Genomic DNA, 14,430 nt, shown 5'->3' on the forward strand with positions numbered 1-14,430 from the left:
TTGCCTTGGTTACAGTAAAATTAGCAGACATTCCGGGTTTTTGGTCGGGTTTTCCCCCAACTCCCTGGGTCCTCGCCTCTGCCACCAGCCTGCTCTTCCCATGAGTCTCTGCCCCCGGTGGTCTGGTCTGGGCTGACCCATGGCTGGTCCCTGCTGTGTTCCCAGATTCTTTTTTACCGGACGCATAGCCTAACCCTGTGCTGCGATGCGTCTTCGTTCCTTTCATAACCGTTTCCTTTCTGGTAAGAGTACGTGCTCTGAGCAGACCTTAGAAAATGAAGCAAAGTGAAAAGTTTCGAAACACGCCGAGGTCCCTTTAAGAATTCAAAGGACTTAGGACACCTGCTCTGGGGGTGGGGACCGCCGGGTCCCTCTGCCCTACCCACTCCGGAAGTACCAGCGTCCAGCGGTGACCCAAGGCAGCCCTGGCGGGGAGGAGGCGGCTGATACCTGGGGCTGAACCAGCTCGGTAGTTCCCGGGTCCTCCGCCCAGGGGCACAGCCCGGGCTTTCCTGCGCCGCAGAGCCCCTCCGGGTTGCGCGTTGCCTTAGCGCGGTCCGCCCCGCGGTCCCCTCCGGAGCTTGGCTGCGCCGCTGCGAGCGGGGGGCGGGGGCGGGAACGGGACGCACCGACCCCGCGGGAGGTGAGAGGCGGGGCCGGGCGGGAGGTAGGGGTGGAGCCCGGCAAGGGGGCGGTGCCGAACCCGGAGCTGCGCGGGGAGGAGGTGAGGGCGCGCGGGGAGGAGCCGGGGGCGCGGTGGGTGGGGGGTGCTGGGGCCAGTCGCGGATAGGTGCGGACTCGGGTTAGCCAGACTCTGGACCCGTGCGGGCTGGCGCGGGCGCCCTTCCCACCCCGCGCGGACTTCGGAACTGGCCAAAGACGCGCAGGAGCCGTCGGCGGAGCGCGTTTCCACGGGGCGCGGAGCACAAGCGGAGCCCCGAGGATGCGAGCCCTGCCAGCCCTGGACGCGCCCCAGAACGAGCGACTGCTGACCCGGGACCCCGCGGCCCCCAGGGTCCGGGACGCGGCGGGGCCAGCACGCAGGAGCGCCGTGGAGAGGCTGGCGGCCGACCGCGCCAAGTACGTGCGGGGCCCTCCGAGAGCCGGCGCGGGCCCAGCGGCCGCGGGCAGCAACCCCGCGGCGAGCGAAGGGACCGCGGGCGATCCTCGGCCTCCGCCTCGCGTCCCCGGTGCCGTGGCGCGCAGGGCCATAGCTCGGAAGCCGCTGAGGCCCGACTCGCTGGTCATCTACCGGCAGAAATGCGACTTCGTCCGAGGCCAGGGCGCAGACAGCTCCAGGGCGGGCCTGGTGAAGAAGCTCTTCCAGGGCCCGGGCAAGGACAAGACGTCGCTGCCCCCGGAGACGCCCCAGGTGGGAGAGGAGATCGGGGCCAGGCGCGAGGAGCCTGTCCCGTCCAAGCCCGGCTCTGCGGCGGCCTCCGCGGCCCCCCGCGTTCCCGCGCCCCCGGCGCGCCCAGCACCCTGTGGGACGCCCTCCCCAGTGCCGGCTGCGCCCCGGGGCCCGGAGCTGCAAGGATCGAGGCGGGGGCTGCAGCGGTCGCAGTCAGACCTCAGCTGCCGCTACTCTGCGTCCTTGGCCGAATGGGACACCTTCTTCCAGTTCTGCGGCCTGGAACCGGAGGTCGTGGAAGCTCTCGGGAGGGAGAACTTCTCCGCGGGGTCGGACCGCGTCACACTCAAGGTCCGCAGCGTGAGCGTCGCCACCTCCGACAGCGGCTTCTCCCGGCAGAGCGGCAGCGACGCGGGGCTGCAGGAGGAAGGGCTGGCGGAGCAGGTGCCCAGCACCACCTCGGTGGTCGAGAGGAACGCCCGCATCATCAAGTGGCTGTACACCTGCAGGAAAGCCAGGGAGAAGCCCGGCCAGGCGCTGCAGGGCCCCGCGTGATCGCTCGCGCTCTGCGGAGACCTGGACCCCAGGTGTGCATCCGGAAAGCCCGGGAGGGGTGTTTTGTGTGTGCGTGTCTGTGAGGGCTTGGTGAGTGTGGCCGAGCTGGATGGATCCAGCCCTCTGACGTTGCAAGGGACCCTAGATATGAAGACCCAGAGGCTCATGCGCCCAAGGGACCGCTGCTGAAAGAGCAGAAGGGCCATCAGTCCAGGTCCCCTGCAGGGACAGAACACTTTCTTCTGAGTGTTTTGCTTCTAACTGCCTGGAAATGTAGTCTGAGAAGAGGAGAAGTTAGAGTTTCAAAATGTTCAGAGAACATTTTGTACCCCTGCTGTGATTTCTCTCCTTGAAAATAGCCTGAGAGCTCTAGGGGCTGTGTGGATTGACCTGGGGGCATCCTGAGGTTGGATCAGAGCGTCCTGGCCCACCTGTAGCCCTAGGGTGGGACAGACAACCCCGCTGCGGCAGGACAGAGGCTCTGAGCTTCTTGCTGGAGGCCCTCATCAAACCTGGCAGAGAGGGAGAACTTCTTTACAGAATTTACCAGTTCGGCATTCATACAGCCGCACAGGTTTCCATGTGGCTGTATTTTGTCTGAGTTGTCTTGAGAGCTTTTAAGGAGAGTTTTAGTTCACAAGAAGGAGCATCAGTTTGTTGAACTGGGGCCTGACTTGGTTGTTGCTGGTGTTTTAGAACTCTGCAGGGCTATGATTCAGTGGTTTATGTACCTCATATGATCGTACGGGAGATAAATCTCTTCCCCCTGGACACCAGTAGCACAGGGTTGATCTCAAGTTCTTTTTCACTGAGGAACTGAGGAATGCTTATCCTTAGTGACCTCTACTCTTACTTCCAAGAACATGTGGAGAGGACAATTTGGGGGTAAAGAAGGGAGAAGAGAAGGTACCTTTTTGGGGTTCTCCTTAGGAACCAAGAATTTAAACATTGTACCATAATTTTTCTCTTTCCCTTCAATGACAACTTGCTATAGATTAAAGCAAAATTCACAAGATGGAAGTATTTTGTCTGCCTCTGATATAAACTAATCAAAGACCCGGTATCAGTCTTCACAGTGGGGAGGACGCTGCAAGGCCTGATTGCTCACAGCTCACCTGTTGGAAGACTGAGTGGACAAAGGCCTAACTTCCTTGAGTATCCATGGTCTAAGTACAGACTTGAAAATTAACAAGGAGAAATAGATTGGATTCAGAAGAATCATGACTTTTTTCCATATAGTTTATTGAATATTGTATTTTTCACCAGCCTTAGACTCTATATAGGCAGTCAACATTTAAATTAAGAATAACAACACATTAGCTTGTGCGTTTCACAAACTGGTTTTTGAAACTGAGCTGACTACACTCCTCCAAGCCACCATGAACGCCTCTGTGTCAAGGAGGAAAGTTGTGGGAATGGCATCGTTCCGGAGGGACATGGTCCAGTAGACAGAGCACTAAAGTGGGGGGACTGGGAGTGTCTTCCAGTGGTAATCCCTCCTCTACCTTAGCCTCCCGTTGTCCATCAAATGAAGACCTCTATTCTTTTCGATTCTGTATAGTTAATAATCTGTGTATCTGTGTTTTATGATTGGAGCCTGGAAAAGGAAAACAGAAGACCATTTTCTTTTTTTTTTTAAGATTTTATTTATTTATTTGACAGACAGAGATCACAAGTAGGCAGAGAGGCAGGCAGAGAGAGATAGGAGGAAGCAGGCTCCCTGCTGAGCAGAGGGCCCGATGTGGGGCTCGATCCCAGGACCCTGACATCATGACCTGAGGTGAAGGCAGAGGCTTTAACCCACTGAGCTACCCAGGCGCCCCAGAAGACCATTTTCTATCGGGTATGTAAACAGTGAACTTAAACTAAGTTCCCTTCAGGTTCCCAGCTTTGTGCTGTACTTTTCTCACAAAGGGGAGGTAGAATTGGTGGGTATAAATAGTACCAAGGTAATGAGATGATGCACAAAGAAAACAAATTAAATCCTGACAGCGTGAAAACCAACACTCTCCCTTCTGACCCCTCCAGACCCAGACGCACCACCCTCTTCTCCAGGCTCCAGTGTCAAAGCGGGGGGACCTGCCAGAGAATTTAAGGTTCCCTCTAGGAATTAACCCTCCGAAGCCCCTTTTAGGTTTGAGCCTAAGAAGAATCAAGAAGTTGGGTTAGGTTATGAGAACATAAACTTTTATGACAAAGGAAAGTCGTTGAGGCAAGAGGAACAAGAGGAAGGGTTAGGAAACTGCCAGCATGAATCTTTGTGGGAGAGTAGAGGTTTCCCTCTCCCTTAATCCCGCTGATTCCAGTGGAAGACAGTGTCCTCTGCCTTCTGAGCTGTTTGTTTTTGCTCAGAGAAGGGAGAGGATGTGACCCGGAACCCGCTGCTGCTGTGTCTCATTGCCTGTCACCAGCACTGTTAACATTTGCCTCACAGATTTGCTCCATTAAAACCATTGTTCGTCTTCTTCGAAATTCATTACTAGAGACCCGAAGGCTGGCTCCTTGCATGGTCCTGGAGGAAGTGAGCGCCCCTGGGCTTCGTGCAGCTCAATGGGACTGTGCGATGTCTGGCACGACCATAGACACTCAACTCAGCACACCTGGGTGGCAGGCAGTCTCTTCAGGGGAAAAGCCAGCAGAGAGAGCAGCACCCAAAGCACAGAGCGCGGCAGCCACCACCTCCCCTGGCGAGGGTCAGCCAGCAGCTCAAAAAGAAAGGCAGATGACCTGTCCTCACAGGGGGTTTCATAACTTCTGGAAGCTGTGGAAGCAAGAATTCAAGAAAGTAGTTTTCCTTTAGTTTATCACAATATTTGTGCCAGGATCCATATATATTCATTTTAGGATTCCATGAAAATTTCAGAAAATCTGAGATGAACAAATGTGTACTTTCTAAGTGGAAAGGAAAACAAATATATTTTATATAGAGGCCTTTGTTCCTTGGGTAGAGATAAATTAAAATAAAAATAACCCATCCAAAGTTAAATAAGTTCAAACTCATGTAAAGTAAAAATGCATGCTTTTCAAAATTGATGCTCTCTGGGCTAGAGAATAGCTCACAGAGTCTGTGTGCAAGCCCGCCGGGGGTCCATGAGTGGTAGTTCCTGGGGGATCGTGGCGTTCTGCACCCCAGTGCGTGACGCCTGAGGACTCGCCTTCACTGCTGGGGCGAGTCATCTCTGTCCTTCGGTTCATTACAACAGTGGGGCTGCCCGGACTTAGTCTCTCTGGTTCTCTCTTTCCCGTAGAATATAGAAGTTACTGATGTTAGTGTTATTGCAAAAGAATGGTAACGTGTTCTTTGAGCTAATTAGGGATGAATGTTGTTCAATTTCATGGCAAAATCTCAGATATTCTCACATTTCTCATTTCTCTTAGATACAGGACGGAGCACCCGTGGACATGCCCTATAAGCTGGTGGGGTAGAGCGTGTCTCTTTGTTTGCGAAGAGGCCGTGGGGGATAGGACAAGCTGTGATGCTCCTGACTTTCTGCTCCTTTTGTTTGGACTAGCTGAGAGGCTCTCCAGTCTCCATGTGAGAGCGCACTTTAGGGGAACCAGCAGCTGGAGCAGCTAGAAGGCCGCTCTGCTCTGTCTTCGGGTGGGCCCCTGGGCCTTTCAGAGAGATTTGTGCGTGGAAAGGGTGGAACCCGTTTGCCTTCTCCTATGTATTTGGACCGCCTGCCTTGTATTCAGTGTGTCATCCCGCTCTGCGGTGGTGAGCAGCGGGCTGGCCTACGAGAAAGATCACTTTCTCACTGTCCCGTGAGTTGGAGGCAAACGGAAACTTCAAAAGTGCAGAAAAAGGCCTCAGGGAGATGGATGTTTCTTCTGCTGCAGAAACCAGATACCTGTCTTTGCAAAGGCTACTGGCTTCTTTTCAGAATTTAAAATGCAGAAGGTACCACAGAAGCAAAGACTGCGGGGACCAGACTTTGTGGTACAACCTTGGCCTAGACTGACGTGTTGGTTCACTGCTTTTTCCTTACTCCACAGGAAGTGAGGTTTCCAGACTGTGGGGGCTCCTTGAAGTATGTCCTGGATGACTGGGGACCTGGGGCCATCCTCAGTGCCACAGGACCTGTCCCGTGCACCCAAGTGACCACACAATTGCTGCTTTCCTGGGAACGGAGCACCCCACTGAAGAGACGTACAGAGTTCAGAAGGTTTGAGATATGGTGGAGAAAGGGGACCTTGGAACTTGGAAATCAGCTGAGTTCTGGCTGTTAAGACAGCTAGAGCTCGGGGAGGTACTTTCTTGTTTGAAGCGGATCTGGTTTTGCTCCCAGAGGGCAGCAGAGGAGGGAAGGCTTCTTGGAAATGTTTTCAGGGCTCTCTGTTTGACTGGCTTGGTGACAAAGAGGTATCATGATGCATTGTAATGATATTTAAATTGATTTTAAAAAGAAAAAAAAGTCCAAGAGTAGGAAAGCCAAGCACGGATACCATAGCATTTACTGCTTTTCATCAGTCTGGGCTGTTGGGCCCCAATTAAACCAAAGTTCTGTAGCCGTGAGAAGGTGTATTGTACTTCAGCAGTGTGGGTAGCAGAGAGCAAACACAGTAACACGCTCTCATGGACACCTCCGTTCTGAGCATCACTGCCACCAAAACTGCAGAAAGTACTCTTAAAGTAATTTTAGTAATGCCACTCCCATTGGGTTGCAGATGTGTGGACGTGCCATTGGAAGGGAAGTTGGAGTTGATACTGCTAAAAATGCCTTTTTGGGAGCTGGCAGGAGACCTAGGAGCTCCCTTCCCTGGCAGCATGACAGTACACCTCCACAGGGCTCTGGTTCCCCAACTGCCCAAAGCTGGGAGAGCCCAGGGTCCACACAGCCCAGCTGTTTAACCCCCACCTCTGTGGATCACGCAGTCATCCCCGGTTTGGCACCAGCTCACCCTTTTCTGCCCAGGATGTGTCTGAGATGAGGGGCAGCCTCAGGGCACCTGACTTCTCCAGGATCAGAACCCTGTGGGTGAGGAGTTACTGACTCTCGCCCACTCCTCACACCCAGACCACGCAGATATCAGATTCAGAGCCTGTGGAGAGAAATTTTATATCCATGATGACAACCCGGAAGACTTTGTAACCCAGCTGACTCTTCCAGAGCCTGCTGTGTTTTAATGAAATACATGTCCTCAGGAACAACATTATTATGGAGAAGAGTATGGAGGGGAGAAAGATGGTTTCTCAGTGGTAGAACATTTTATAAACCAATGCATTTTGATATGTTCATGTACTTGTTTAATATTGTGTTCGATTTTTGTAACTTCTACTGTGAGAGGGGTCTTTGAGCTACTTATTATTATTATTTTTTTTTTTCGCAGTTACTGGTCTTTAGATAGTTTGCCTTAACATCGTATGGTTTTAGTTTTTATCAGTTTTCCATCATTTTCTCCGCGCTTGTGTTTGTGTGTGTCATTTCATTGGATGTCCCACTCCTGTCTGTAAGCATAGTGCTCCCTGCTCTCTGTACCATAGTGATTTGTTTTCAAGTAAGTCACACGTAGGGATTTTTGGAGCCTCTGTTGGCCCGCGGATGTACCTTTCTCATCGTAGACTATTTAAAGACAACAGATCCATGCTTTAAGAATTTCCCCCAGTTGTTCCCCTCAAAAGGCTGCTATTTTAGGGTTCAATGGATTGCAGTTAGTTTAAAAACATAATGTCAAAGATGAGAGTTTTTTTTAAAGGGTCTCTACATATGCCCATTCCCTTACTTAAGGTGTTGCATTAATTGTACATGTCAGTGCTTCGGGCAAACCTATTTTGTGCCTTTCTACTCTCAAAGTAGGGTGAACTAGAACTATCATCATATTTGCCTTAGATCGGAATGGTGCAGACTCATAATTCATATAACAGATAAACGTATATATAGACAAGCTGGTTGCGTTTAAAAACACCAAGAGCTTCCGGAAGGATCTGTGTGTCCAAGGAGGTACGGGGAGGAATTCAGCCACAGGGAGTTCAGAAGCAGATGTCAGAGGCGGCTGCGAAGAGGAGGAACAGGGCGTCCCTGGGCTCCAACAGGACCAGTGATGCTCCCTTTCCTCCACTAAGATTCGTGCCTCAGGGTCAGGTCCCATGTGTGTGGGTACAGGTGAGAAGTCCCTTCTTAATCCTGAATGACCCGAGTTTGCTGAGTGACTTTGAGAACATCCAAATTTGAAGCTTGGTCTGAAAACAAATCCTGTAATTGTTTTTCCCAAGGATAGCAATGGTTACTGCTATGAAGTAGTTTCATTTGTTCATGAAAAGTAATATGATTAAACACAATGAAAAGAAAGAGTTATTGATAAAACAAGGAAAATAGCTAGATAGTGTCTATTTCTCTAATATATGGCTACAGATAAGCCGTGCCTCTGAGAGGTATTTGTGTTACTGTAAAGTTTCCTCGTTGTGTGTATATCTGTTAAACCACTGGTCACTGACACTGGAGGAAGAAGGCTTTATTAAACATTGCCCTTTGCAGTAGGTTCAGAGTTCAGTGCCATGGTTACGGTTGGTGATGCCACAAAACATCAGGCCCAGGCCGTTGTTACTGTCGTCTCATAACCACTACCTTGCTAGAGTGCAATGGTATGTATTCTGTATTAAAGAAATAAAGTATTTTTCTCATTTATTCCTGGTTATGAATCCATGACAGAGACACTGAAGCTAGAGTGTGCATATTGTAGTCACTCACGTCTCCTGTGGTCTCCCTTTCTCCCCGATGTCAGATTATCAGCTGAAATGAGGAAGCATCGTAGGCCGGTCCGGTGTAGGCAAGTCAGAGGGCGTGGAAGTCTCCGGCGAATGCATTCGTAACAGTCCGGGATATTTAGCACACTGTCTTTCTTTGTTTCATCAGTCTTTTGCTTCATAATATTTTTTACCCATCTTTATTAATTTCATATTGGAAAATGGGCACAAAGATAAATAAGAAAGCACAGTTTATAAGGTTTCGTGTTAGTGAATTCATCAGAGTTTGAAGAGTTTGAAGGCAGACTCTGTGAACACCAAGTTTGCTCTCAGCATCTGCTCAGACTGGAGAGGTAGGAGCGAGGCAGGAAGGGCGGCTGGATCCCTAAACCCAGCCATGCTGAGGTCAACTGGCTTCCTTTTCAGTCCTTCCGTGGCTTCTGCCCAAACCTAGGCCAGCCTCTAAAGACAGGCATTCTTTGGAGAAGAAATGAACCGCTCTGCATTTCCATGAAGACAATGGACAACCCCCAGGCACCCTAGGAGTGGTCTTAGGTAGCTCTAGAAACAGTCCTGATCACACAGCAGATGCCAGGTCCTTCCTTCAGGTAAACCTGAGTTCTTACCTTTCAGTTACCCTTTGTGAAAACTCAGCAAAACAGAGGCATCACTTAAAGTGAGGTGTTTAAACTTCGCTTGCATTTTGAGTAATGAAATAGATTTATGTATTTGAACGTTCCACGTTGGAAACACTGAACAAGAAGGAAATTGAGTTCTCAAGCAAGTTATCCTTCTGGCCACAGAAGTATCCGGGAGCAGTGCAGAGAGAAAATGCAGACACACCAAAAAATGTGTTCCTACCCAGTGATACTTTCTTCATTATCTACATTTGCATCTACATTACTTTCTACATTATCTTCATTATGTCTGCTACAATACCCAAATTCTTCCATTGTCGTCATGTCATCTCCTTGAAAATTGTCATAAAATTAGAATTCTATCTGAAAGGGAGAATGCATTAAACCATTGATATCTATTCCTCTTTAGGTCAAAATAGAATATTGATTTCCTTAGAAAAAGTAATTAGTAATTAATTAGTTAATTGCTAATTAGTTTCCTGAACCACAGGAACAGAAATGGAAAGCCCTGGATTTTGGCCTCAGTGTACCCTGAAGTATGGTCAGTTTTTAGCTTAAGTAGGACTCTTGGTTACAAGTGCCAGAACAGGACACCGCACTGCCAGCTAACCCTGTTCTGCTGTCCACCTGCTGGTGGTATGGGGACGTCTGTGCTCCTGAGCAGTGTTGATGGTCATCGAGGACAGCCCTCTCCGACAACAAGCACAATTCACCCACTCACATTTACTGAGGAGCCAAATGTGGCATGAGGCACCAGGGAGTCCCCAAGCTCCCTGCCACGATGGGTTGACATTCTTGGAGGGGTCAGATATCTCATAAGGACGGAGAGATGGATAGCTAGGTAGATGCATAGACGAAATACATGATAGAGAGACAGACAGATGACCACGACAGAAGACACACTGAAGGAAGGGAAGGAGCGACGGAGGGAGGGAAGAAAGGCGAGAAAGGAAATAGACGGACTGAGTGGCGCTGTGACCCTCGTGTATAAATTTCGATAGGACCATTCTGGTTTATGGTTTCTGTGTGGTGGCCCGACTGTCTGGACCACAAATGGAACTCACATGTCCAAATCATATTAAAAGAAGCAAGCAAGAGAGAAGGGAAACCTGCTGATCGTAAATGACACCTTCCCCCTGAGAGGCTCATTTTCATCCCCGAAGACCCTTCACCTCGGACGGCCACTAGCAGGTCTTGCTCACTGGGCGTCACGGCGTGTGGAAGTCTAAACTGACAAACAGCAGGTAACTGACGAACTGACAAACGTTGCAGGTGGGACTTAGGCTTGGTCTGTGTCCTGTCGGAAGCTTGTCAGTAAGGGACTGCAAGCCTTCCCTTGGCTTTGAGAGGAAGTCGCTTCACGGAGGGACAGAATAAAAAAAAGGCCACACAGCAAATAAGCAGGACCTGCAGGCCAGAGCAGGTCAGTCCCAGAGAAGTGGCCGTGTTTCCTCTGAACGGTGTCCGGAGCGTCTCTGGGGCTGTGGGGGTGAACAGCAGGCTGGGCAGAGCCAGGCTAACACTGCCAGCCCTTCAGGGTCATGTTCTTTCCGAGGCTGCAAGTCAGGACGGCAGCCTCCACAGCTCAGAAAGGAAGCACGTCCCAGGTGCCTGAGGGCATGCTCACACCGTTTCCCCTGGAGGCACGTAGGGGGTGCCGACAAGAGGAGGCTCACGTGGGCACAGAGCACTGGGTCAGGAGCGCAGAGGGTGAAGCCTGGATGGGACGCTGGAGATCACGTCCGTGGGGTACTCAAGATCCCAGCTCACAGAGCTGCCCGGTGTGCGCGGTCCTGGCACGTGGACTCCTCCTCCTCTGTCCAGGGTTCGTTCTGAGCTCTGCCCAGTGCATTTCCAGGTGAGTGTTAGTAAGGTGAGGCGCTGGTCCTGTTTCCCCTCTTCCTGGTGTAAACACTGAGTTCATTTCCTGGGAGGGATTTCAGTGTGCAGTAAGTTGGGAAGGTCGGACACCCTAAGACAGGAACCTTTACTAAGTGAGCCACGTGTGGATGCCACATTTCATTTCACTTTAACTCCCACCCTGAGGACACTGAGGTCCAATTTGGGCAGCTTAGGGTGTTTCCTGCATAGTGGGGAAGATGATACGTTTGGGAGTGGGGAGGTCCAGAAGGCTCTCTGATGGGAAGGAACCTGGAGCCCAGTTTTAGCCCTGCACCTGGGAGGACCTGGCTGTGCAGGAAGAAGCTTGTCCCCTCAGATCAGGAGGGAAGCTGGCACTTCCCAGGCTTCTTCAGTAGCAGGGATGGGGCCAAGAGCTTTAATGTGGGTCCTCCAGTCAACCCCCAGACCATCTGTAATGCTCGTCATCTCACAGAGGAGGGAGCTGAAGTGTGGAGGGTTAGTAGGAGCCTGGGTCGAAGAACTCATAGCTTGGAGAAGTGAGAGTCTGAACTCAAATCTGCCTGGCTCTCATGTGTATGCACAAGCTGTTTTTAAGAAGTAAATGCCAACCAGAATGTTTAAGACATTGCGTCATTTCTCAGAGGCATAGACTGATTCAACAGGTCAAAACCTAAGCAGGTTTCTGATCCAAGATGCCACTCCCAGGTTACCTGATTACCATCTGCTGGGTGACTCAGGCAAGGCTGGGTTGCCCTCAAGGATGAACATGGGGCTCCCACGTCTCAGATCTTAAAGCAGCGTGCGGACGTTCACATCACAGGAAATGCTCTCATGGCTTAGTTTATGCTGGTGATTTCACAGAAGATCACATGTGCTTTAAAAAGAGGACAATGAGGAAAATCAGAGGGATGGAAACAAGGTAGACCCGAAGAGCTCAGACCAGCACTGGACAGGGCCTTGCAGGGGCTGACCTGCTGGATGGGATGGGGGTCACTCGTGGATCCCACTACAGAGCTGTGAACCCAAAGCACTTGTGTACCAGGGAATTCTGAGGCTGGATTAGAAGTTCAAGACCTTCTGGATCACCACAGAAAGTCTGGCAGAACTGTGATTATTTTGGTAGCCAACCATTGACTTTTAGGTCAACGGAAAATGACCACAGTTTTAAAAAGCAGAGGGACTCCTTTAAATTTACTTTGAAATACTAGAAGGTTTGGCCCATCTTTGGGTGATTTTTTCAGCAGTAGCAAAAGAAAAGGCTAAGGTATGCACACTCAAAACATCAACTTGCAGCCTCTTGAGTGCGTTTCTAGGCCCCACAAATATTAGTCTTTTCTAGGTGAAAAGTACGGGTGAGTCCGGTGTCACGCTTCCTCCACGCAGGGGCTGGTGGAGACGGCGTGACTCACGTTTGCTGCTGGCTCAGGGCTGGGCTGAGGGAAGAGCTGCGACTTGAAGATTGTAGGAAGCTGTTGCCCGCTCTGCTGACATCGCTCAGGATTGCTCACCTAAGGCCACCGTGGCCACAGGATGCACTCTTGTAGTCAGCACCATAAACCTGCAGCGGCCCGTGGTGTCAGGGCCCCTGTCAGAGAGCTACAGCGCTTTCTCCGAGGAGGAACGTGTTCTAACAGAAACGCATCTGCACGCGCAGTAGCGTGGGTGCCCACTGGAGTGACGGCCGAGGAGGCCACGCGCCTCAGCAGCACGGAGCTGCCACGCGGCCTTCGGAGCCGACGGACGTGGAGGAGATAACTCTTTCCATGTCCTGTGCGTTAAAGTGACTGCGAACATCAGATGGGGTGTATTTAGAGGCACTGAGTGCGGAGGAAGCACCCAGGCACAGTAGCTGTTGTCTCCTCATCATCTCCGTCCCTGGAGAGTCCGGTATGTTTGTCATTCACTGATCTGTCTAAAGTGCGCGTAAACCAGTGTACGTGGTCAAGCTGTTGCTTGTGTGACGATTCATACTTTTCTTTTCTGGAGGCCTCCAGCTCTCACAGCTCTCCGCTTCACGGCTCTGGGTGTGCTGGCCAGCTCTGCCATGCGCTACACAGAGACTGCGTTCAGCACAGGACTCAGTGGTGTCTAGAAAGTCCCCTCACCGCCGTGGGTCAGTAAGTAGAGCGAGGGTAGGCTAGAACTTGAAGACAGAAATCAGAAAGAAACACATGATTTCTTGTTGCTGGTGTTTCCAGCTGGAGAAAGCGCCCCAGCGGCACTGGGGAATTCTGGAGAAGTGTCGCAGAACTTGCGGACCGTGTGGACTTAGGAATCGAGAAGTCCCAAGTGGCTGTTGATGGCAAATGCAAAGTAACAACATCTCGTCCTCGTTTAGAAGTTTAAGGTTTACCAGGCTCTCTGAGATCTAGTTTCTCATTGGGTCTTTACAAACATCTTTGAGGCAGTCAGGGAAGAGTGTCGCCACTGCTTCTGTTCCATAGAAGAGATCGAGAGTCAAAGTACCCACCCAGCCTCACACGGCCAGTTGGTGACACACCTGAGCTGGGTGGTCGGAGGGGCCAGAAAGACGTCATCAGCTTCACCACCTGGTCAGGCTCTCCCCGAGGCTCATTCAAGAGCTTAATGGAGGCAGCTCTGGTTTGTGTTTTGTGTTTGTGTTTTTTTTGTGTGTTTGTGTTTTGTGTTTGTGTTTGAGTTTTCCTAAAGCTTTCTAATATCCCTATATCTTTCTCATGAGATTGCCCACTAACGCTTTGTCCAGTCCAATGAGAGACCCAAATAAATTTTTAAACTCATCCTATCACATGAGACCTGGCGTATGCGGAATGCAACGTGTGTGCGTAGGTCTGTGTGTGCGCCGGTTTGACACGACCTCTTGACTGCTCTTACCGGCCTGCGAGCGCGCAGCAGCCCGTGTCTCCTGCCCAGAAGCAGCTCTTCGCTCTTAGTGGGAGGGAAACTTACGCTGAGTTATCCGAAGCCTAGATGACCCCTCGCATTTGCAGAACATGTTTACAAGGTTCCTCCTACACACAGTTGCCTCATTTGGAGTGCCACTACCCTATAACATAGGGAGTGTACAAACGGTCACACTTGTTTTCAGGCAGACTCAGGAAAAAAAAAAAAAAAGAGAGACCAACTGTCTGAACATTGCCACATTATCTCTTCCTATTGTCTGATCCATCCAACAGTCTTTGTAACCAAAGTTCTAGGGTACTTATCTGGTGTTTCATTTTGTTTTGTTTTTCTAGTTCTTCATAATAGATCATGTTTTATATTCAGAAGTTTTAGAATAAATACCATAAAATGCACAATATTGCATGAGAGCTTACAGTCTGAAACCCAGCTCTTCATAGGTGAAAAGTTTATTCCTA

At 50.7% G+C, this 14,430-nt stretch overlaps 1 protein-coding gene across 1 annotated transcript; it reads left to right on the plus strand.

Annotated features, from left to right (window-relative positions):
• Window positions 1-943: 943 nt before the first annotated feature.
• On the plus strand, window positions 944-5,986 carry LOC111154037 (family with sequence similarity 110 member C). Its single transcript, XM_022513391.1, has 2 exons — window positions 944-1,938; window positions 5,903-5,986. Exon 1 carries the CDS (start codon window positions 944-946, stop codon window positions 1,904-1,906), a length of 963 nt encoding a protein of 320 aa, XP_022369099.1. The 3' UTR covers window positions 1,907-1,938; window positions 5,903-5,986.
• The last annotated feature ends 8,444 nt before the right edge of the window (window positions 5,987-14,430 follow it).

This window comes from Enhydra lutris, unplaced genomic scaffold, assembly GCF_002288905.1.
Source record: "Enhydra lutris kenyoni isolate GAN:26980312 unplaced genomic scaffold, ASM228890v2 scaffoldscaffold35, whole genome shotgun sequence".
NCBI lineage: Eukaryota > Metazoa > Chordata > Mammalia > Carnivora > Mustelidae > Enhydra > Enhydra lutris.